The 23,638-nt window shown below is 31.3% G+C and overlaps 4 protein-coding genes across 11 annotated transcripts in view; 3 read left to right on the top strand and 1 right to left on the bottom strand.

Annotated features, from left to right (window-relative positions):
• Positions 858-23,638, top strand: part of LOC109359979 (subtilisin-like protease Glyma18g48580) — a 29,063-nt gene continuing 6,282 nt past the window's right edge. Inside the window, exons 1-12 of one of the 5 annotated variants that reach the window (XM_019604689.1) lie at positions 858-979; positions 1,087-1,196; positions 1,446-1,543; positions 1,620-1,775; positions 3,625-3,748; positions 4,279-4,825; positions 5,388-5,482; positions 5,814-6,065; positions 6,617-6,731; positions 6,847-7,063; positions 7,692-8,231; positions 8,415-8,549. In XM_019604689.1, the coding sequence (XP_019460234.1) occupies positions 887-979; positions 1,087-1,196; positions 1,446-1,543; positions 1,620-1,775; positions 3,625-3,748; positions 4,279-4,825; positions 5,388-5,482; positions 5,814-6,065; positions 6,617-6,731; positions 6,847-7,063; positions 7,692-8,231; positions 8,415-8,419 (2,352 nt within the window). In that variant the 5' untranslated portion in view covers positions 858-886 and the 3' untranslated portion in view covers positions 8,420-8,549. Of the gene's footprint in view, positions 980-1,086; positions 1,197-1,445; positions 1,544-1,619; positions 1,776-3,624; positions 3,749-4,278; positions 4,826-5,387; positions 5,483-5,813; positions 6,066-6,616; positions 6,732-6,846; positions 7,064-7,691; positions 8,241-8,414; positions 8,550-23,638 lie in introns of those variants that run through there. The other 4 variants (XM_019604688.1, XM_019604687.1, XM_019604691.1 and 1 more) reach the window with 4 other exon arrangements.
• LOC109359989 (10 kDa chaperonin 1, chloroplastic-like) lies at positions 10,017-13,920 on the top strand. The gene is made up of 7 exons (XM_019604711.1): positions 10,017-10,207; positions 10,297-10,355; positions 10,576-10,626; positions 11,291-11,356; positions 11,485-11,532; positions 12,594-12,623; positions 13,688-13,920. The coding sequence occupies exons 1-7, from the start codon at positions 10,105-10,107 to the stop codon at positions 13,754-13,756; spliced, it is 426 nt and encodes a 141-aa protein (XP_019460256.1). The 5' UTR covers positions 10,017-10,104; the 3' UTR covers positions 13,757-13,920.
• Positions 14,426-16,768, bottom strand: LOC109359988 (late embryogenesis abundant protein 6-like). 4 transcript variants are annotated; one of them, XM_019604710.1, is made up of 4 exons: positions 16,633-16,768; positions 16,139-16,180; positions 14,705-14,941; positions 14,426-14,554 (listed from the first exon to the last, which is right to left on the bottom strand). In XM_019604710.1, the coding sequence occupies exons 1-4, from the start codon at positions 16,708-16,710 to the stop codon at positions 14,516-14,518; spliced, it is 396 nt and encodes a 131-aa protein (XP_019460255.1). In that variant the 5' UTR covers positions 16,711-16,768; the 3' UTR covers positions 14,426-14,515. The 4 variants fall into 4 exon arrangements, with proteins under 4 accessions (XP_019460255.1, XP_019460254.1, XP_019460253.1 ...); XM_019604708.1 differs by having other exon boundaries at positions 14,427-14,554; positions 14,585-14,941; XM_019604707.1 differs by having other exon boundaries at positions 14,429-14,941.
• On the top strand, positions 19,431-21,906 carry LOC109359991 (cytochrome c-like). Its single transcript, XM_019604713.1, has 3 exons — positions 19,431-19,602; positions 19,909-20,042; positions 21,593-21,906. Exons 1-3 carry the CDS (start codon positions 19,491-19,493, stop codon positions 21,686-21,688), a joined length of 342 nt encoding a protein of 113 aa, XP_019460258.1. The 5' UTR covers positions 19,431-19,490; the 3' UTR covers positions 21,689-21,906.

The following is a 23,638-nucleotide window of genomic DNA, read 5'->3' as shown; positions in this document are numbered from 1 at the left end:
ATAAATATTAAGCATGAATATTTTAGTCAATATATCAAACATAATTTAACCATTTCTTAATTTATGAATATGACCTTAAACATTAGAGCATCATAAGGAAATGGAGTATAGTTTAAGGGCTAATTGAAAAAACATAGTTAAGATACAATTTAATAAAAAAAGACAAAAAAGATGAATGGTTTTTATGCCCTTTATTTTCCCCATACATGTAGAGACAATATTGAAGTTGATACTAATGCAATTTATATATTTATATTGAATGAGAAGCACGAGGTGTATACATGCATTATTCTAATTTGTAAAAAAAATGTCAGAAAAAACATTATTTAAGCTTATCTCATATTTTATTCCACTACCCTACGTTCAAAAGTATACTATATATAGTGTATGATCCATTTACTATAAGAGTAAGTTTATTTAAACTTATTTCACATTTTAGTCATTAGTTTTATGAAAATTCAATTATATGAATTAGTGAATACATCTAAATTATTAGATTTTCTTAGAATTGATAATATTCTGTGAAGTAAGTTTTTTAAACGTACTCTCAGGAAGTGGTTCTCATATATATAATAATTATATGATCCTTATGTATTATACCAATATTCGATTATCGAAAACGACATTTGTTAGAATAAATAATCATACACCCTAAAAATGATTAATTCATTATTGGAAGCACATATATTGTCACAGTACTTTGTGACACTCTATGTGTCAAGAGATATATGATTTGTCAGAAATATATTTAATAATTACACTTTTAAACCAAAAAAAAAACATTCTCTTCACCACTAATTATATACTATCTTATTATGCTTTTAAGTACATATATATATTAGATTATGATGTGTAAGCAATATTCTCAAAGATCAATTAAAAACAAATGGGTGGATCCAATTTTTCTCTTCACTTTCTTGTTCAAACTTTTCTTCTTTTCACTTTGTTTCTAAATGCAGTTCATGTAAACAGCAAAAAGGTATGCTCTATAATTCTTAGTAGTTTATTAATTTGTATTTTTCCCCTAAAGTTTTCAATGTGATGATATAATTTGTTGATTTGTGTTTCGTGATTCTTTGTTTTCAGTGTTATATTGCATACTTAGGAGCACATTCTCATGGTTCAACCCCTTCCTCAATTGATCTTGAAACTGCCACATATTCTCATTATGATTTACTAGCTTCAATCTTAGGAAGGTATAAAATCATCAAATCCTATCTGAAAAAACTTCGAGATCTCTTATTTTACGAATAGAAGAGTGAGTTTGGCGCAACGATAAAGTTGCTTTTTAGTGAGGTAACGATTTCGAATCATCGAAATAGCCTCTCCGCATGTAGGACAAGACTGTGTACATCTAATCTTATCATATTTCACTAAATATAAGTTTCGTGTATTGCGCCGATTTTTTTGTATGAATAAGTCTAACACTATGTATTCATTGATAGCCATGACAAGGCTAAAGAAGCAATTATTTACTCATATAATAGACACATTAATGGATTTGCTGCACTACTTGAAGAGGAAGAAGCAAAGGATCTTGCAAGTGAGAAAATCAATATCGTTTTAATATTTGAGCTTAAGGGATTCATTTAACATATATAATGATTATGTTGATGCAGAAAAGGGAAATGTAGTATCTGTGTTCTTGAGCAAAGAGCATAAATTACACACAACTCGATCGTGGGAGTTTCTTGGTTTACATAGAAATGGTATGAACTCGGCATGGCAAAAGGGAAGATTTGGGGTCAATACAATCATTGCTAACATTGACACAGGTAATTCATGAACTAGGATCCTCTCCGGCACTATAGAGAGAAATTCTTTTTTATTTTTGTTTTCGGCGACAAAAATATTACTCTATTATATATAAAATGTTATAAATGTCATATTACATTTTTTTAAATTTTTGTTCAATATTTGTCTCTATAACAAAGAGGATTCCCTAAAAATATGTGTCCTATTATTATAAACATTTATTCATGACAAAGTTTTGTTTGGTGATTTCAGAAATTGTATGGTGCTCCATTTTATATGCACCACTTTGCTCATAAAATTAATTTTTTTTGGACACTATGTAAAATTTTAACAACATATTAATTTATAAAATTTGAATTTCAAAGCGCTCTAAAGTTTGAACTATTTTTTTTACTATTATTATATTCAAAATATAATAAATGATTTATAAAAAGTATTGGCATCTTTTTTTTCTTTCAATTTGGATAGGACAATTTTTTATTTTATTTTAACAAAAAGACAAGCACTACAACTATTTTGAGTTGGCAAAGATGCTTTTTTATTTTGAGATCTTAAAACCCAAACAAGAGGGTGAGTTATTGAACTTCATGACAATTATTTAATGTCTCACTAGATCCTCAAGTATCAAACCAAGTTAAAGGTTAAATATTCAATTTTAGAAAGCGACACTTGTTTGAGTGATAACCACACATCCCGAGATATTTTAATAACTTCTCTATACATACTCCAAATATACTTAAGGCATTTTATAAAACTAAGACAACTAAAATTGAGAGGGTGAGACTTCTAATATTCTAATTTATCTATTTACGTTCTTTATCAACCAATTATAATCTCACAAAAAATTAAATAAAATTATGATTGTTTTAAAATATGTGAGAATTAGACAAATTAGAGCCACAATGATTTTAACCAAATCTAGAATAAAGGGTTGGGTGCACACTAATTTCTAGTTAATAAAACTTAATTCTCTACTATTCAATTAGGAGTATAATATTTGCTAAAGTTCTCAATGATGTGTATCTTTCTCTATTCTAGTTGTATCTTGCTGTATATTTTATTTCTTTTGCTTCACTGTTTTTTTTGGTGAATGTTTCATGACTTTAGACTTTAAGTCCAATTAATAAGACTATAAAATCTATACACTGACAATGTAAAAATTTATACACATGCATTCTGTCATCCATTATTTATTTGGATTACATTTTTTCGAAAAATCAACAATGATTAAATATCAATTATGGATGATACAATGATAATATATAAAAGTCATACAATGTCATGTCAGTGCATCTATCTTTTCCTCAATTAATAAATGTATTTCTAAATTGAATGATTTCATAACTTTAACTCTTTATCAATATATAATTAGTATATTTTACAAAGAAAATATGCTTTCTCTTTTTTATTTATTATTTTATTACAATGGTTGAAGACAAGTGGCCATAAATTTCTTGTATATATGAGATCTACAGTTCATGTTACAGTCGTTTTTTGTATTAACCAAAGACATTCCATCACTATTTTGTAATAAGTAATTAATTCTTTTCGGTTACATAACTTTCCTCCTAAATCGAATTTTTGACTTTTTAGTCATTCTAAAATATAGTGGAGCATACCACTATTAGACGAATACTTTGTTAATAGAGTATGCTAAAGTCTAAACTAAAATGTTTGTTTTTTGATTATGTTATACAACAATAATTAAGTCTTTTATGTCACTAATTGGAGTCGAGTATATGGATTGAACGACGCCATAATCGTCTATGCCAAATATATAAATCATGTTCTTGATTACTGTTATAAAAATATAAAATAAAAGCTCTAAATTCTTTATATGCTCACTCTTCTGATTTCACCTTTTTATAGGTGTTTGGCCTGAATCGAAGAGTTTTAGTGAGAAAGGAATAGGTCCTATTCCAGCAAAATGGCGTGGGGGAAAAGTATGTCAAATTAACAAACTCCATGGTTCAAAGAAAATTCCATGCAACAGGTTCTTTTGTCTTAAAATGTTGTTATGGTTATGTTGCATTTACCGACAATTATGAGGTAGGCGATATGAGACTTACTTTTTAACATGCCCCTTCCATATAAGCCTGTCGGATTAGGCGAAGGGTTACCTTCGATCGAAGTAAACCAATTGGCAATGAGTGAAGTAGCCAACAGATATTTAAACGATTCCCGAGACAATGAGGTAGGCGATGTGAGACTTACTTTCCATTACGAAATGCAACCAATGCGATTGCAATTGCGGTGCAATGCTACCAACAAAGTGTTAGTCTAGTGTTGTAAGGCTCGCTAGATCCCCAGAATCACCAAAAGGTCAAACGTACGATTCCTAAGAACGAGACACTTGTTGGAGGGCAGTCACGCGCACCTCGAAAGAGATTAATTTCTTAGCCATAGGACGAGGGAATACCATTAATAGTACCAATAATTGTTGTGTGATGCCATTGCGGTGCATAATCCGCCGCAATTGGGATTGTGTAATACAATTTAACACTTTTGTTCTATGCAAACTAGGAAATTAATTGGAGCAAGATTCTTCAACAAAGCATTTGAGGCAGCAAATGGCAAACTTCCATCATCAAAACACACAGCACGAGATTTTATAGGCCATGGTACCCATACTCTATCAACTGCAGGTGGAAACTTTGTCCCTGGTGCACAAGTATTTGGCAATGGCAATGGCACTTCTAAGGGTGGGTCACCTAAAGCTAGAGTTGCAGCCTATAAAGTATGTTGGTCACAAACAGATGAAACTAAGTGTTATGGTGCAGATTTGTTATCTGCTATTGACCAAGCCATAAGTGATGGTGTTGATGTTATTAGTGTTTCTGTTGGAGGCAGAAACAATGTTAGTCCTAATGAAATTTTAACAGATGAGGTATCTATAGGGGCATTTCATGCACTTGCTAATGATATAGTTTTAGTTGCTTCTGCTGGGAATGATGGACCAAAACCCGAAACTGTTGAGAATGTGGCTCCTTGGGTGTTCACTGTTGCTGCTAGTACTATAGACAGAGAGTTCACTAGTACTTTAACTCTTGGTAACAATGACCAATACAAGGTACCATCTTTCTTCTCCTTCTTCTACTAATTATGTGTTTTTCAAAATTATATCTTTTGCTTTCTAAAATCAAAGATCGACTGTAGTTATATGGTTCTCTAATTTAGCTCGTATCGGGTTTGTTATACTGTGTACTACGTAGTGGATTCTATATAAAAGATGTCGTCGTTGTAATAATAATGTAAGAAGTGATGAACTGCATAGAACCAGACACTGCCCACGAGAATTAGTATTGTGAACCATGTAACTAAGTGATTGTATATAATCATGCTTTTGATTGTGTTATGGCCATTTGTGACCATTAGAGTTTAGCTATCATAACCTGAAGTGGTTGCAGCCACCATAATTGATTGGCTGTGACCACATCATATTCATATGATGCAATTCACAACTGAGAAACTTTATATGATCCTGTTATCTTTCCATGTAATTATGGTTTTTATGCCAATAACAGAAGTGATGAACTTTGAATGGTACAGTGTAATAATAACTTTTTGAGAATTTCCCACTTTTATAACTTGTTGAATTAATTGCTATTATGTTAATTAACTTGGATGAACAGGGAGCTAGTCTTTTTGTGAACTTGCCAACTAACAAATCCTTTCCTTTGATCCTCTCTACCGATGCTAAACTTCCAAATGCCACATTTCAAGACGCGTAAGTACAAAACTGTTATTCAATCGAAAACAATATTTATAAGACTTCCGTCTAGCGGGGCTTAGGAAAACACTACAATATTTTTCGACAAAAAACAATGGTCACAAACATTAAAACCGTGGCATAAAGTTTAGACCACGGTTTACGCCATGGTTTTCAAACTGCGACATACGGTTGATGTACGCAGCCTTACTTAACCCGTAGATGAGTGAGGCTGATCTCAAGTATGTATAATATAAATGTGTTTGAAATCTTTATAGAATTGAATCTTATATGGTTAATGATGATAACATCACTTTATCTTATTAACACATACATTTGTTTTTTGCAGTGAAGTTTGTAAGCCTAGAACACTTGATAGTTCAAAAGTGAATGGTAAAGTAGTGATATGTGTTAGAGGTGGGAAAATAAAATCTGTTGCTGAGGGTCAAGAAGCTTTATCTGCTGGTGCAGTTGGAGTTGTAATGAGCAATGGTGATCAAAGTGGAAATACAATTCTAGCTGAGCCTCATGTTTTGTCTACTACAAATACAGTGAATCAGAAGTTTAAGCCAAACATTCATGTCTATTACAACACTACCAAGTAATTATACACAAACTCTAACTTCTATGATTGTGGGAATTTTGAGGTAGTTCAATGTATATTTAAAGATAAAATTAGTGTTTTAAATTGCATTCCATGATCACAGTTGTGGCTGCAAAATTGTGGTTTCGAGAGTCTCCATAATACATCATGACTGTAATTGCGGCCGCATTGATCACATTTTCCAATACCTGCAATTGTAATTTAAAATACTTGACAGAGTGAACTATAACATTAGGAGTTTTTAAACAAATTGAAATAACCAATATCGGTAATTTGTACAATAGTTTTTACAGCCTAAAACATGACTTTTATTATTCTTAGAATCCGTTTGCGAGTTAGATTGTAGAGTGAAAGACATGGAAAAGAAGGCTTCAGAGTCATCCAACAAGTATATTTGATGTCTCTCAAGTCTTCTGTTCACATTCTTTATCCTCCAATACCCAACTCGCAAACAGACCCTTATGCTAATTTCTCCGTCACATGTCGAAAATACTACTTGCTATTTGCAAAGGAAAAACTTCATGTATGTACACATGGTTACATTGCAGGAACCCTACTATAAGCATGTCTACAGCAAAAACACTGATAGGAAGAAAACCAGCTCCAGTTATGGCTTCATTTTCTTCAAGAGGACCAAATCCAATTGTGCCATCAATACTCAAGGTTGATACCTTCATTGAATATGAACTATGAATGCTCATAATCATATGAATAACTACACTGTGATTCATGTTTTCATCATATTTTAGTGACAAAAAAGTGAGGTTTTATGTTTCAGCCTGATATAACAGCACCAGGAGTGAACATACTTTCTTCATATTCATTAGCAGCAAGTGCATCTAACCTAGCATCAGATACACGTAGAGGGTTCCCTTTCAATGTATTGCAAGGAACTTCTATGTCTTGCCCTCATATTGCTGGCATTGTAGGACTTCTCAAAACTCTTCATCCTAGTTGGAGCCCAGCTGCTATTAAATCAGCAATCATGACCACTGGTACACATAATACATGCACAGATATATACTTACATGTGTAAAGTTTGATTATTAGTTCTTTCGGGTTTGTTTACGAGCTGAATTTTGAAGTAGAATGAAGGGAAAAAGAAGTCTTCAGAGTCATGTCACAAGTGTGTTTCATAGCTCTTAAGTCCTCCTTTCTCTTCCTTCCTCTCCAAAATCTAACTCGCAAAATGATCCTAAGGTTAGTTTTGGAGTCACAAGTATATTTCATCGCTCTGAAGCCTTCCCTTTCTCTTCATTCCCCTCCAAAGTCTAACTCGCAAAATGACCCTAAGGCTTAGTTTGTCAGTTGGAAGATTTTGAAGGGAAATGAAAGAGTTCAGATCCATCAGGCAAGTGTATTTCATGGCTCTGAAGCCTTCCCTTTCCATTCTTTCACCTTTAAAATCTAACTCACAAACCGACCCTAAATATCCATTTACGAATTGAGTTTTGGAAGAGAATGAAAGAAAATAGAAGACTTCGTATGCTTGAAATACACTTATGAGAGGAATCTGGAGCTTTCTATTTCCCTTCCCTCCAAAACCGAACTTGCAGAGTCTCCGCAATACACATACAATTTTCTTTACATTATTCTAAATCATACAAATATATTTGTTTTCAGCATCCACAAGAGACAACACAAAGAAGCCTATTCAAGATGCATTTGATAAAACACTAGCTACCCCTTTTGCTTATGGTTCAGGACATGTTCAACCAGACATTGCAATGGACCCTGGACTTGTTTATGATATAACTATTGTTGATTACTTCAACTTCTTATGTGCTTCTGGATATAACCAAAAACTCATTACAGCACTCAATTCCCACAACCCTTTTACCTGCTCCAATTCTCACACCACAAAAGACTTGAACTACCCTTCAATCACATTGCCAAATCTTGGGTTAAGTGCAATAAATGTTACACGTATAGTTACAAATGTTGGACCACCTAGTACATACATTGCAAATGTTAAGTTACATGGGTTTAAGATTGTTGTTGTTCCAAATTCCTTAACTTTTAAGAAGGTTGGAGAAAAGAAGAAGTTTCAAGTTACTGTTCAAGCAACAAAGGTGATTAAGCATGGAGATTATAGTTTTGGTGAGTTGAAATGGACTAATAATGTAAATCATGTTGTTAGAAGTCCTATTGTAGCTAGGCGCAAATGAGAAAGGATTTAACATGTATACACCGATAATATAAGTGTTTTTTACATTATCAGCATATTATTCACTATTGATTTATTTATCATCATTGACTGTTAAACAAAAGTAATACAAATCAATGGTAGATGACGTGCTGACAGTGTAAAAAACTTTATACTATGTGTGCGCATATTTTAAACTCAATGAGAAATGTGACCCTGAGATATTTCTAATATTATATGGAGTGTGTGCATTGGTGTAAAAAATGCTTGTGTATTTTTGTTTTGTTTTTTATGTTTGACTATGTGAGATTTATATTATGGAGTGATATTTTTTGTCTTGAAATGTGAATGTATAATATTTTTTTTTGTCTATATTGCAAATATTCTTCATAGATCATAGACAAAGCTATTTGAGTTGGATAGTACTATTGTGGGTAGTAAAACCCTACCAAATGTAGTTGTAAAATACATGCTATTTTGTTCCTTACTTTTTTTCCAAATTGAGCATTGATGGGATTTAAGTATATGTAGATATTGATTGATTAAGGTAAGTAATAAGTAGTTAAAAAAATTAAACATTTAATGAAATTGATATTTCGATAATCGACTATAAGAATGACATAATCCATTGTTGAATTTCTTGCTTACCAATAAATGGGTGACCAATTGATCCTATAGGTTAGTTATGCATTTGATCACTTGCTTCTCAAACATTCACTAAAATTAATACCATAGTTTGTTGAGCATTGTCCAAGTGAAAACTTAAAAAATAAAATAATAATGAAGGTAAAGGGATTTTTTTTTGTTTCCCACAGGTATCTCGCACTGGAGATGATCATGTTCGAGCCGGGATATCCACAGGTATGTGAGGCTAACTCTCCCAACGAACATTTTTTTCATCCACAAGACTCGAACCCGAGTTCTTGCTCAAGGGAAATCAAGCATGTACCACTTAAACCAACGTCTGTTGGTGAAGGTAATAAGTGATTTTTTTTTAATTCGGAAATAATTTACTAATCAATAAATGGATGATTTAAAATCACAAATAACACCCAAGTAGTTGGCTTAAACTAATCTAAACACAATTAAGCACTTCAATCTTACAAAAACAATTTAAACAATTGATACAGATTAACTTAGATTTTAATAATCAGAAATAATGATTACACAAAAGTATACGAGGGAAAAAAATGATTATTTCACACATTGAAATTATAAGCAAAAACGAGTTTTACAACTTAATAGAAAAACATGTACATAAATATGAAAAGGGCGAAAAGGTTAAGAATAAAGTAAGGTGATAAATACATAAATACATAATTAAATTTGCAAAACTGTATTAATAGTTTATGTAATAGCCACTAGATCGTTAGATTTGAAAGTAAAATGTAAAACAACCCAAAAAAATGAAAAAACAATTATATCATTTTATTTGCATTTGTAATAACATTTTTATCATTTAAATTAACTGTAAAAATACTTCATTCTCCCTACTCATTTCCAATTATCTTATTAAGCCAACTGTTAAAATTTTCGATTTCTGAAAAACATTTGTTATGAGGTACAGTCACATACTAAAACCATTAATTCCTTAGACATATAAGAATTACGAAGGAATATCTTAATCATAAAAATGTTTATTGATACGAGAATAGAGATGACAATAAATACTCGGATTTGTGCTTACGGGTTGGTATGAAGTTGTGGGTCTGAACTACTGGACCTGCCCAAGACAGTTCTGGAACCCTCTAGAATTCCATCAGTTTTTAGTTAAACTGTTTTTGAAGGGTTTAACATTAACGCCTCTTTCATTATCCACACTTTCTTTCTCACAAACTAAAAAGGTTTAACCTTTTTCTCTCTCTTTCATTCTTCTTCTTCTTCTTATCCATGGCTTCAACAACATCAACATTTCTCACCTTACCCTTTCCATTATCAAAGCCATTTCTACCAAAAAGCACTTCCTTTTCACCCTCTAACCAGAGATTCACAGGTACTAGTTCTTATTTCAAACTCATCATTTTTTATCTTATTTTTTTTCATTATTTTGTTAATTTATTTACTTATCTGGGTATTGTGTAGTTTTACAGAGAAACTCTTTGAAGATTAATGCAATTTCCAAGCCATTGGAACCCACTAAGGTTTTGATTTAGCTTTTCTAAAAACCTTTATATTAAAAATAGAGAGAGCTTAATTTTAGCTTTTTAGGAAAAGCTGAATTCTGAAAAGAATGTTTTTTTTTTGTTTTTGATAAAAGTGGTTTTAGGGAATCACTTTTTTGAGAATCCTAGACAAATGGGTGGTTCTCATTTTCTTAATTTATGTTTTGCTGATTTTTTTGTTCATATGTTTTGGTTGCAGGTGGTTCCTCAGGGTGATAGAGTGCTTATTGCTCTTCAAGACCTACCAGATGTATGCTATGAATTTCTCGATTAACCGAATTCTTCAGCTTTTTTATGCTTTAGATGATTGAGTTTGAAGGAAAAGGGAAGGGGAAAACTTTTGATTTTAAGTAAATATTATCCTTATTTGAAAAACAAATTAAGATAAGATAAATAGTTTGAGAAATTAAAAGTGAGGTAGGAAAATGAGTGAAACTATTTTATTTTTCGTAGATTACTGTTAGCATCTCTTGCCTTTCTGAAAGGACCCTGAAGAAGTGTGACGAGAATGTTGCTTATTAGAAGTGATAAAATGGGCAAAGATAGTTCTATTCATGATGTAGGACTGGAAAAGAGAAACGTATTAGAAACATATTAATATCTCGGAAACCAAGTACTACTTTTCACAATGATACGAGCCATCCCACGGTTGCTAAAGTTATTAGAAATAATGTATGAGGTTTGCAGTTGTTTTTATTTCAATAGGGAAAATTACAATTGAAAGTAACATACCGTGAAGTTTGTTGTATGATTACGACTTGCGAACATTTTGATTGCTACTGCTGTATATTGATTCACTAGTAGTTTGTTATATAGTTATATGGTATAAAGAATAAGGTATTTCTTGCATTTAACTGGTATAGAATTGGAGATTTTCCATGTTGGTTAATTGATCTGACTATATTTTGGTGCAGAAAACAGCTGGTGGAGTTTTGTTGCCCAAGTCGGCTGTTAAATTTGAGCGATATCTAGTGGGAGAAGTAAGTATAAATCAATGCCTTTGGTGTTCTAGTGCTAGAAGCTTGTTCTCATTTGTTACTTTCTTTCTTTCTTTCTTTCTTTCTTTCAATTTCATCAAATTTAATCGTTTTCCTCAATTTTATTTTAGATCCTTTCTGTTGGTGCTGAAGTTGGAGAAGTAGAGGTTGGAAAAAAGGTAAGAGTTGAATTACATTAAAAGAGTTTAGCTCCGAGGTAGTACGATAATTACCATATTCTTGGTGAATTATTTTGATCATTTGTTAAACCAAAGGATAGAAGTGTATGAATGACCACATACAAAAAATGGGCCATATGTGTGGTGGTTGAGAACACGAGCTCTCTTTGATTGGGAAGAGTGTATGGTTTCAAGTCATCAATATCACTTATACTCTCAATTTTCCTGTATTTGTTTCACCAAATTTATGCCTTGATCCTTGTTTTATTTCTTGGTTCGCCATATACACTTAGAACACATTTACTCCATAAAAACAAAAAAGGGTTGAGCAATAATGGGCTATGGGTGTATGAAAGGAGAAATGAGGACACGGAGAAATGGAGGAGACATTAACTGCAGAGGAAATGCTAAACCATGATTGTGTTACTGGAGTGTGATGCATGAGCTCTTGAAAATGAAATATAGAGTAACCGTATCTTTGTGTTTTCCGAGTGTTTTAATAAATTTTGCAGTAACGTTATAGATGATTCAGGGCAACAATAAGTTATTTAAGATTTCTAATTAATTATGTAAGTCTCAAGGACTCCTAATGGGCTCGGGTTAGTAGGTGTCAAGGATTTCATTTTGGGAATTATCTTCTATTTTGCTTTCTAGTAATACATGGTAGCCTTAGGGTCGAGAATGAGTGCATTAGAGATAAAGTAGTAGGCGTAGCACCTATTGATTTGAGAAAGAGATTGTAGAATCCGGCCTTAGGTAGTTTGGCCATGTGAGAAGACTATTAAAAGCCGAGTATATTAGGAGGAGAATGATAGCCCAAGCCCCAGTGTAGAGGAAAACCAAGAAAAATTGTGAGTGAAATTGCTAAAAATAACAGATATAAATGGCCTTTTTGAAGACATGGTTTATGATAGAACTCTGGTTATCATGTATGCGACCCTATCTAGTGAGAAAAGGGTATTTTTTGTTTTCTTGTAACTAGCTTTCTGGTAACTTGTATTATTCGTATCATCCTTTGTTGGAATATAATATGAATGTTGCTAATATTTAGCCTTTTGCAGGTCCTGTTCTCGGATATAAATGCGTATGAGGTGAGTGGCATACAAAACCTGCTTGCAATATATATTTGGATAATGTGATGAAATATAATACTATTCTATATTATAACACTAACTGCTCAAAAATGTATTTTAACAAGTTTAGATCCTGTTTCACACCTTTGATGGGTCTATTGAGAAAGGCTATTGTGACCTTTTTTGCTTCTCTATTTGGTGTTGTTTGTTCTCTTGTTTTACTATTTTCTTTTATTCTGGCATCTTATTCTCTCGGTTTTTGATTTTCAACCTATTACTTAGGGGCAGAGCTAGAATTTTTTATTAAAGAATTTATACTTTTCCTACAAAAATTACTAAAAAACTTGACTTGAATTTTGAGATAGCCATTAGGTGATGTTTAGCACATTCTTGAGAATGTGCTGCTCGGGTAAGTTACATTCCCATATTCGGTCTATGTTTGGTTTATACATAATATTCATAGGCATGTGATTGTTTGTTAAAAAATCCTAAAACAAGGGTAGCCCGATGCATTAGGCTCCCACAGTCCCACTTATGCAGCCTTACCCCACAAGCCGAGAGGTTATTTTCAGGATTTGAATCCGTAATCACATGACCACTAAGAAGCTTTCAAGAGTTGCGCCAAGCTTACCCTCTAAAAACACGAGTGTAAGGAGAACGATAAGTCATTTTACACAATTAACATTCCCATCTAAAAAGTTTGTAATTCAACATTCCTTGTCTCCACAATTTAAGATTCCCATGCATGAATGTTACTTCACTAAACTTTTCTTTCTTTCTAAATCTTCTACCAAATATGGGAACCTCACATTCCCAAGTCGGATTCCGGGAAATGTCGAAATGTGTTTTAACATTCCTTATATCAAACACCACCTAAAGCTATTGTATCAATACACCACCCCTGCTAATAGTACATCTTTTTAGGAGTTATAAATAACTAGTATCCATCATGGCTATTTATTTCTATTATGGTAGTGTATCTATATGTTTATATTGAATTGAATCTTCCTATTAAGTGTTACCCAAGTTCTTATCTTATGTGACCATTGATATATATATAAATTGGTGTGATTATTTGTTAGGTGGATTTGGGAACTGATTCAAAGCACTGCTTCCTTAAAGCAAGTGACTTATTAGCTGTGGTTGAATAAGGATTTGGCTTATGAGACAAAGGAAGTGAATTCATTTTTATGATCATATTTCTGGCAATTGTATTGAAGACTATACTTGAATTCATATTTGAATCTTTGGTTTGTTTGACTCTAATGTTATGGTAAGGTTTTTATTGCTTTCTAATATATGCATTCTCTACACAATAAACCAGCTTTTGAGTTTCATTTCATCATTAAAATGATTGCTTGGCCATATAAAAGTTTCTTCCGCCTCATTTTCAACAGTGTCATTTAAAATTGCACTGTTGAATGATCGTTGTTACGATATATGGCGTTATGTACATATTGCTATTAAAACTATGTAAATAAAAGATTACAAACATAAAGGGGACCAATGATACAAAAAAATGATGATGTTTATTTTGAGTTTATTAGCTTCTCAACAACATGAATCAATAGTTTATACAAGACAATAATACAATTGAGATGCTGGAAGAAATAAAATGTACAACATAATATAAAAAAAGAGAATAATATATCTCCTCATACCAGGAGATAACTTATCTCCTTTAGCCAGTAAAAACGTGATATGTGTGCTATTTTGTTTATTTTTAAAAATATTTTTATAGAAAATGATGAAACATGACACATGTCAATGATTTCACTGGCAGGAGGAGATAACTTATCTCTTTATACTAGCTAGGAGATACTATATTCCCTATAAAAAAATCATAAAGGGGAAGGTTATTTTTTAACTCATAAAGTTCTCACAAATCACACTTTCCACTTTCATGAGTTCTATTTCCTAGTGTGTGAACCATGTGGTGCTCCATGCATGTTCACCCCATGCATGTTTGTGCCATCCATGTTTGATGCATCCATGTTTGTTCCATGCATGTTTGTGCCATCCATGTTTGTTCCATGCATGTTTGACCCATCCATGTTTGTTCCATGCATGTTGGTGTCATGCATGTTTGTGTCATGCATGTTTGTGCCATCCATGTTTGTTCCATGCATGTTGGAGCCATGCATGTTTGAACCATGCATGTTTGAGCCATGCATGTTCATACCTCCAGCATCAGGATATGGAGAATGTTTAGCAATTTCTCTCTCAGCTCTTTCCCCTGCCTTGGCCACATGGAGTGCCATTGCAGCTTCAGCTTCTTTTGCCCTCCTAACCTCATGGGCTATATCCATTCTTGCTTTTGCAATATCCTTATCAGCCTGCAACAAACATACTCGATACGAAGCACCGATACCGATGTGAGTTGGATACGATATATATCTGATATGTTGATATGCATTATTTTCTTAAAAATGTAGGATATGATAAATTTGGGGTACACATAAGATATATACATAAAATCCATAAAACATAATAAACATATAATTATTATTATGAATTTCTAAATAAAGACATATTTTGTAAACACCACTAAATACAAAATAAAATTCGTATTATCATAAGATTATCAATTTTATTTAATCGATGATCAACATTATACATATGCATTTTCTATTAATTTTCTACGCAATATGCGTGTTTTGTTTTATTTCTCTTGCTACAAGTTCACTTAATAGTTTGTGTATTATGTCTCTATCTTATACTTAATTATTATGGTTATGTCATTCTCTCTTTTAAAATACTAGTGTAGTATTTTAAGAGTCTATGAGGTATTAGAAAACATTTTAAAAATATTGGAGAGTATTAAAAGAATATTAAATTTATAAATTATTTATTTTTCATATTTATAAACATTTTAAGAATACCATACGTATATACTTGAAGATTATTAAAGTGTTGTTACTTCATAACTCAATACCCCTCAAAATTCCAATAAATATTCAACTTTATGTATTTATATATATCACCTCTTAATTTAACTAAGAGGGTATAAGCATTAGTCTCTATGATGACAAATTTTCACAGGGTTTCTCGTATCTTATAAAGACTAATTCCCTTTTACAATGACATTTTCTTCAGATAAATTTTGCTTGCATGAATCAAACTTTAGTTATTAACCTTGTATGAATATATGATAATTTAGTGTTGTCTAATCACTAGATCATTGCTTTGATGATCAATCAAATGTTGATCATAAATTAAAATAATAATTTAAAAGTAAAACAAAAAACACATTTTTAGATATTCATCATACCTATATAAGTTTTATTTCTCAACTTAATCTATAGAGTATTGATCAAATAATATAATATTTATATATTATCAATATAAGATTTTATATAATTGATACATCATTTATTATTCATTTGTATTACTTTTATTTTAAAAATAATGGTTGATTAAATATAAATAATAGATAATGTAATAACACTCTAAATAATATTTATTTATTTTATAAATTAATTCCATGCACATGTTAGTTCCTACTAAAAACACTTGCTTTAATATTTACGGACCGGATTATTATTCATCATTTCTTTGGCATTTTCCTTCTCAGCCTGCAACAAACATAACAAATATCTGTATTAGTGTTTGAAAATTTGAGCAAATAAAACTATTAAAAACTCTTACCTTTACACTATTTGGTGAACATTTGTATATCTTTACGAGTTCGATTTTGGAGGAGAATGAAAGGAAGTTGAAGATTTGAGAGCCATAGAATATATTTGTGAAATGACCCTCAAGATTTTCATTTTCCTTTCCTCTCATTCTAAAATTCAACTTTCAAATAAATCCTTTCAAATGGTTAAGGCAGAGAAATTTAAGGAATGAAATGAAGGATGTCGTGGGTTTGAGTCTCATAGCAAATTAAAAAATTAAAAAAAAAACATGTTACAAAGTGGTTTGATAGTCAGGAAGAAAAAGTGGTGTGAAGGAAGTTGATGATTCGAGTCTCACTCACGATAAATACTAACATGCTAACATTGCCGAAAAAACATTATAACCTTACCCTTTCTTGAGCCTTTGCTTCGGCCTTTGCCTTTCTTAAGGCAGTCATATCTTGTAACTTATCCTTCACAGCCTGCATTTTCACTAAGTTTTATTTACCTTTCTATTTCAAAATGACTTAGATATAAAATGCTATATATATACACAATTATAGGTTCACATTTTCCCCATTTCTTTCTCATTTTCGTGGCTCTTATTTGTAGCATGTGTCATCTTTGAATAAGTTAATACCATTTTGTGGATCATAGAAAACAAACTTCTTCATGATTGATATTAGTTGAAGATATAAAATATTGTTACATGGATATGAGAAGAGTGAAAAGTCACAAATGAGACACCACGTCTTGAACTAAAACTTTAAGGCATTAGTTCTATGGGTCCTTTCCTTCTTATAAACTATTTCATTCCTCCCCATATATCCAATGTGGGACTTCACACTTGAATACACTCAATATAATTTGATCGAGCCAGAAATTTGTTAATTATTTTTGGTGTTTTTTGTTGTTGAATAAATCAAGTAATTGTCTTTAGCTTATATAACTATCCTTTTTACCGTTAAATACCGGCTAAATTTGATTCATTTTCTTATGATTATCGGCTTTATCCCTACTAATGTGTACAGGCACTTCGTGCCTGCCGACGAATATTGTGTGATACTACATATTCAATTTTTATATATTTCATTTTTTTTAATTAGAATGTATTTGTTGTGTTCGGTGTACTTTATATTATATTTTTTGTGTTTATGATAATGTTTAATTTAAGGTGAGATATGTGGTTAATTAATATATTTCTGGTGGTTGCTTAGAATTATAAAGTTTTTTGTAAAAATTAAATAATGTGAAGGGCAAAATAGGAAATGAAAATTACACCATGAGAGAAGTTATTTCAAGTTTTGGCTTTATATATAGTATAGATTGATAAGTTAATTTTAAAATATTTATTTTATATTTAATTTTAAAATATTCATTTTCTTAATAACAATATTTTACATTTATTACTTCTTACATGTTTCAATAAACATTCCATTTTCCCACACGAGTTTAAAATCTCTATAATGTTAGTATAAAATTTTTTACACTGTCAGCACATCATTCATCATAGATTTGTAATACTTTTATTTGAAAGTCAATGATAACTAACATATAAATAATGACGAAGTGTAAAAAACACTTACATTGTCATAAAGGATTTGTGTTCGATTGTAAAATCACAAAACTTAGTTTTACTTTATGTACACTATCATGTGGACATGCACTTTTGTATTTGTCAAGCTACTTTGCTATTGTTTATAATGTGTAATATACATACTATAAATATCAAATATAATAAGTTGTGTTAGATATTATAATTTGCAGTTCAATTATTGGAATGAGATAATTATCCAATTTTATTTTTTAAAATTGAATATTCAAATTATTAGATTACTTACAATTATTTTTATATATGTGAAATATATAATTATGACGTAATCATTTAAATAAACTTACCATGTTTAAAATGTAATATTTACTATTTTGCTAGAGAAGTTTTTTTTACATTTCAAGTACATCATCTATATTAATGATTATGAACTCTTAAATAAATATATTCCATATAAATGTTAAATTATGTATCAATAGTATAAAAAAAATTACATAATTGATGCACATATAGAAACTCTTTAATTATTTATATATACATTATAGTTTAACATTACGTATTAACACTCAAAGGATTTATTATGCTTAATCAAATATGATTGTTATTATTACAATATTACTAACGTATAACATTGTATGTTATGTTTTTACATTGACTACATATAATATGATTTTTTAATCTAAACCTTTATATTTCTACTTTTTTCCCTCTTATATAATCCCTTATACCTTTTTTCATATCTATTTATCGAGAAAGACTTGTATGAAGATGAAACTATATAGAAACAATCAATAAGATATTGACAATGTTTTAATATTTTAATTCTAATTAAATTTAATCTTAAATAATAGCACCAAAAACTATAAAATGTACTTATATCTAAATATAACGTGTTACATACGTCTTTATACAAGGTTTTCTCGTATTTCTTTATATTATATCTCTTCTCCTTTTATCTTTCTTTCATAAACCTACTAATATTTTTTAAATTTCTTTTATATTATCAATGATATCTCCTAATTTTTTGGAGAAAACTAATCTCTTTCGAAATGTATAATTGTCTCTTCTTTTCTAATAACTATTGCTCCTAACAAATAAACCTTTACATTTTTAGTCATTCTTAGGATTTAATAAATTTTGACACAATTAGACTAACTCCTTATTCATATAATTTTTTTAGATGATGTAAGAGAATGATTTTTTTAATGTAGTTTTGATAAGAAGTTTCCAATTCACTCATAAATATAATAGCATTTAATAAATATTACTAATTCATCGAATAATCTATTAAATTTCTTTAATAGCAACAAATTTATATACATAATTTTGTTATTAATAAACATATAAAATATCAAATCACAGTTCTTAATTAATACTTGAAATTACCGGTATGAATCAAGCCTGAAATAAAATAATAATTTTCCCTTTTATCAAAGAAAGAGTTAACTTAGCAACAAGTGTTGGTTCAAGTGATGTTTGATTCCTTTCAGCAAGTGGTTTTCAGTCCTGTGGATGAAAAAAATACTGTTAGAAGAGTTAGCTTCACATATTTGTAGTTGTTACCGGTTCGAATAAGATTGTCTCCAGTTCGAGGATATGAGTGAGAAACCGAAAAAAAGAATTGGCTTTTGGCAAATATTTTATTATTAGTAGTTTGTAGAAAGCACATTTCATGTGTGTGGAAGTTTCATTTCATTTGAATTCATTTGAGATCTAATGGCGTCTTTCAATGAAGCACCTCCTGGAGATTCCAAAAATGGCGAGAAAATCTTCAGAATTAAGTGCGCTCAGTGTCACACCGTTGATAAAGGTGCTGGCCATAAACAAGGTTCGTCACTTCTTAATTTTAAAATCTTTTTACTTTCTCTTTTTCTCATATACAACAACCATGGACATTTTTGTATTTGTATTCGTCGACCGAACACGATAAAATTAGAAATGAATGCATCAGAGAACTAAATAGTTATCTAAAAGAAAGATGATAGAATCACGGCCTTAGCTTGCAAGGAGTCGAAATTAGATTAAATGAAGATTAGTCCAATTCATAGGAGAGAGACAAAATGATTAGGAAAAAATTATATATTCTTTGTTGTATTGATCTAATTTATAGCTTCTTAATTGTGGACAATCTCAGGACCCAATCTGAATGGTTTGTTTGGAAGGCAGTCTGGAACTACTCCTGGATATTCCTATTCTGCTGCTAACAAGAATATGGCTGTGAATTGGGAAGAAAAGACTTTATATGATTACTTGCTTAACCCCAAAAAGGTACCATATAAATTACTACTATTTTTGTATTCATTCATTGCAAAGAAAAAGTACTTATATGTGTTAAATCAATTATTAATAGCAGCTACCAAGAATGTGTTGGTCTAGTGGTGTAAGGCGTTATTGGATCTCCAGTTAGGGATGAGGATCTGCTGTCCCGAAACCTGTCCCTAACCAATCACAGTGAAACAAAAATTGATAAAGTCATGAATATTTAATTTTTTTTAACTGAATGGTTTAATATAATTGGTTTGGGACAGACTTTTGGACATGTTTTGGAATAGCAGATCTTTGTCCCTCCAGTTAGACCGAAAGTCTTGTTAATCTAGTAGTGTAAAACTTCATTGTATCTCCAGTTAGACCAAAAGGCCAATGGTTTAATTCCTGGAAGCTACATTTGTTGAGAGAGTAGTCACGTATCCTAAAATGAATTAATTCTTTATCTATAAGGTAAAGGGATGGATACCTTGGTTATACAAAAAAAAAAAATTATAAATAGGGGCCAAAATTCCAACTATTAATTTTATTTCAAAAACCTGTGTAAAGTAATAATCATTCGCACAACACTATATTATTCTATGTTTAATCGGTGCTGTTATATTTAAAGGGAGGAAAAGAAAGAATAGAGACTCTATATATAGTTATTAGACTGATATGGTGTGCCTCAATTGTTGCAAAACACTATGGTCAAGTCATATTTATTTACTTCTTTATACTAATGTTGTAAATTGCATTTATTGCAACTGCAATTTGAAACCTGATTTATATTGGAAAGTAAGTCTCACATCACCTGTCCCATTCTCCTAGTCATGGTCCTGTTGGCTACTTTTTCATTGTCAATTGATTTTGAGATGAAACTTTAACATGATATTAGAGTCAGAGCCTAACTTCTCTCCAGTTGTCATGGGTCAAAGGATATCATTTAGTCACGGGTCAAAAGATGTCATTTAGTCATGCATCAAAGGTAACCCTTCGCCTGGTTTGACAGACTTCTGTAGAGGGGGCATGTTAGGAAGTAAATCTCACAATGTCAACCTCATTCTCTAGCTTGGTTTAAATATCTGTTAGACTACTCCTCTCATTATCAAAAATGATTTTGAGATGGAAACACTTTATACATATAATTAGGTCAAGTACAGTGTAGTTCTACTAGTACAAGCCAAGTCTACTAATTTTTTGGTATTACTAAGAGTATCCCCTCACTTTATGGGTAAAGAACTAATCTTTTTCATGGTGTGTGACTTCTCTTCTCAACAAGTATCACTCTCAGGAATTTAACCCTTGACCTTTTGGTTATACTGAAGATCTAGCGGGACCTTACAGTATTAGACTGGTCCAAGTCCAATAATTTAATAAAACTAATAACTCTAATTAAATAATAAATTTAACTAGCAAGCATAATGATTTGAGAAAGATCTCATAAAATCTAATTTTTTTAAGATACACTTAAGATATTCCGAGATATATTTTAGATATTGTAACTGTGAAATTGAAAATCTATTTGCACCTCAACATGTCACTGATGTGTTTTGTTTTATCCTATTGTGCAGTACATTCCAGGGACTAAGATGGTGTTTCCTGGTCTTAAGAAACCACAGGATCGTGCTGATCTTATTGCATATTTGAAAGAATCCACTTCAAAGTGATTAAATTTTCATATGTTAAGTTTTACTGTGTGCTTTTGAAGTTATGGAGATTTAATTTTCAGACATTTAATTCTGTGGTGTAGCAAGTACTATCTATAACTTGGCAAATAAAGTAGACTTCAATTGTCTGCAATACTACTTTGTAAATTTTGTATTGCTTCTCAAGAGATTGTCATATATTTTGGCTGGAATGATGCTCAATCAAATTAGCTTTCTCACAGTTGAAACCAGTGTTGTAAAAACTGGTTCGTGCCGGCCGATGAACCGGTCCCAATATTAGTATAGTACAATAATTATACCAATCATATAATCATACTAGTCAAAATCGGTCATACTGGTCGGTTTCCAATTGAACCGTACAGGTTATACCGACTAGTTTTTATTTAAATTAATTTTTATTGAAAATAAAAAATTATTTGTTTTTTATTGATGTTTCAACATTAATATTAATATATATATATATATATAATTTCACTTGTATGTGGTTTAATTAGTGAACCACCGGTTGAACCACTATACTATTATACCAATATCTTAATCGGTTTGATGATCGGTACGGTATTAATAACACTGGTTGAAACATTCTTATCAATATTTTGTTATATGGAATCCCATTTTAGAATTTCTTAACATAATTACTAATTTTCTGAACTTCAACTTGGATTGCTGGAGCTGAAAAGAAAACAGTGTTGTCCATTTTTTGCACTAAAAAGAATGTATATAAGTCCTTATGTGGAAGTGAATGTGCTAAATCTTTGTTATATCCTTCTAGCATATGTACCAAAAATATGATGCGATCAGAATTTCAAAGGAAAATTAATTTGTATTATCTGAAAATGCTCCCAAAAATACATAGTAGTGTGCCATTATTTACCATTTATATTAATGTCAATATGAATTTCTAAAGAGGGTCTCATGTGAACCGAACTCTATATTCTAAACCTGATCTAAGATACATATCTACCATATATTTGTTTGTGGCACAATTCCGGTGTGGTAAACAACCGTACGAGTGCGATATAGAAATCGGGAGAACTACATCGTAAAAGCTAGGCATTGTGGTTGGAGAGCTCAAGGCGATATAAACCCCATACCAGAATCTCATACTTCTGGTGTGGAACTTAAATTTCATACCTCACAATTGGATCGTAACATTCCACCATGCTACGCAGCCTCAGTGCTCAGGCGGGTCGCCTTTAAATTAACCCTTTGACTAGTCCCGAGCAAAGATTACAACGCCGACATCACCACTTGCATTGCTGAGAGACATGGTGGAAAGCTTTGATGCAAACCTTGGGAGAACTGCACCACAAAAACTAGCCATTGTGGTCCATAGTTCTGATATGGGACTCAAAACCATAACTTGCAATTGGATATTAACATAATGCCATTTAAGTAACTGTTAACTACAAAAACATGTTTTCTGCATACATGGATAAGAAAAAACATGAAAGCCTATATATAAATGAATGCATTGAATGCTCAAGTATCAAAACTTAGAAAGTGAAATGAAGCAAGGTGAGATCAATAGAAATCTTGACATTTAAGCCAATGAGCTACAATTTAGAGGGTGAGCCTCAGTTAACGTTAAGGTTTTCATTTCGAAGCATTGCCGTATTTATGTATCTATGCTTCTCTGCACAAAAAATGTACCCATGCTTCAATTGCAAAAACTGTCGCCACGAATGCATATTCGTACACGCTCTACATGAACATCCACACATGAATATTGATTGTAGAAGCAATATAAGAGACTCAAGGGATACTTTGTCTATCATGGCGGAAATATAATATAGCATAAAACGGAAATAAAATTTAGCATGGTTACCCTCTTATGATTTTCTTTCGTAATTTGCCCCTCTATGCGAGCATGTTTGCACTTTCTAAACCACAGAAGGGTATAGTTAATAATGAAATTAACTTGCAACTCAAAATCATTGAATCCATAAA

This window comes from Lupinus angustifolius, chromosome LG11, assembly GCF_001865875.1.
Source record: "Lupinus angustifolius cultivar Tanjil chromosome LG11, LupAngTanjil_v1.0, whole genome shotgun sequence".
NCBI lineage: Eukaryota > Viridiplantae > Streptophyta > Magnoliopsida > Fabales > Fabaceae > Lupinus > Lupinus angustifolius.
This window is presented reverse-complemented; position numbering and strand designations above follow the sequence as displayed.

What these genes read in the sequence shown, in the direction of transcription:
- LOC109359989 (XM_019604711.1), top strand. Translation starts at nt 10,105, where the DNA reads ATGGCTTCAACAACATCAACATTTCTCACCTTACCCTTTCCATTATCA. An exon ending in AGCCATTGGAACCCACTAAG is followed by an intron (nt 10,356 to 10,575) that starts GTTTTGATTTAG and finishes TTTTGGTTGCAG; the next exon opens with GTGGTTCCTCAGGGTGATAG. An exon ending in CGGATATAAATGCGTATGAG is followed by an intron (nt 12,624 to 13,687) that starts GTGAGTGGCATA and finishes ATTATTTGTTAG; the next exon opens with GTGGATTTGGGAACTGATTC.
- LOC109359991 (XM_019604713.1), top strand. Translation starts at nt 19,491, where the DNA reads ATGGCGTCTTTCAATGAAGCACCTCCTGGAGATTCCAAAAATGGCGAG. An exon ending in AGGTGCTGGCCATAAACAAG is followed by an intron (nt 19,603 to 19,908) that starts GTTCGTCACTTC and finishes GGACAATCTCAG; the next exon opens with GACCCAATCTGAATGGTTTG. An exon ending in ACTTGCTTAACCCCAAAAAG is followed by an intron (nt 20,043 to 21,592) that starts GTACCATATAAA and finishes CCTATTGTGCAG; the next exon opens with TACATTCCAGGGACTAAGAT.
- LOC109359988 (XM_019604707.1), bottom strand. Translation starts at nt 16,710, where the DNA reads ATGCAGGCTGTGAAGGATAAGTTACAAGATATGACTGCCTTAAGAAAG. An exon ending in AAGCAAAGGCTCAAGAAAGG is followed by an intron (nt 16,181 to 16,632) that starts GTAAGGTTATAA and finishes TGTTTGTTGCAG; the next exon opens with GCTGAGAAGGAAAATGCCAA. An exon ending in AAATGATGAATAATAATCCG is followed by an intron (nt 14,942 to 16,138) that starts GTCCGTAAATAT and finishes TGTTTGTTGCAG; the next exon opens with GCTGATAAGGATATTGCAAA.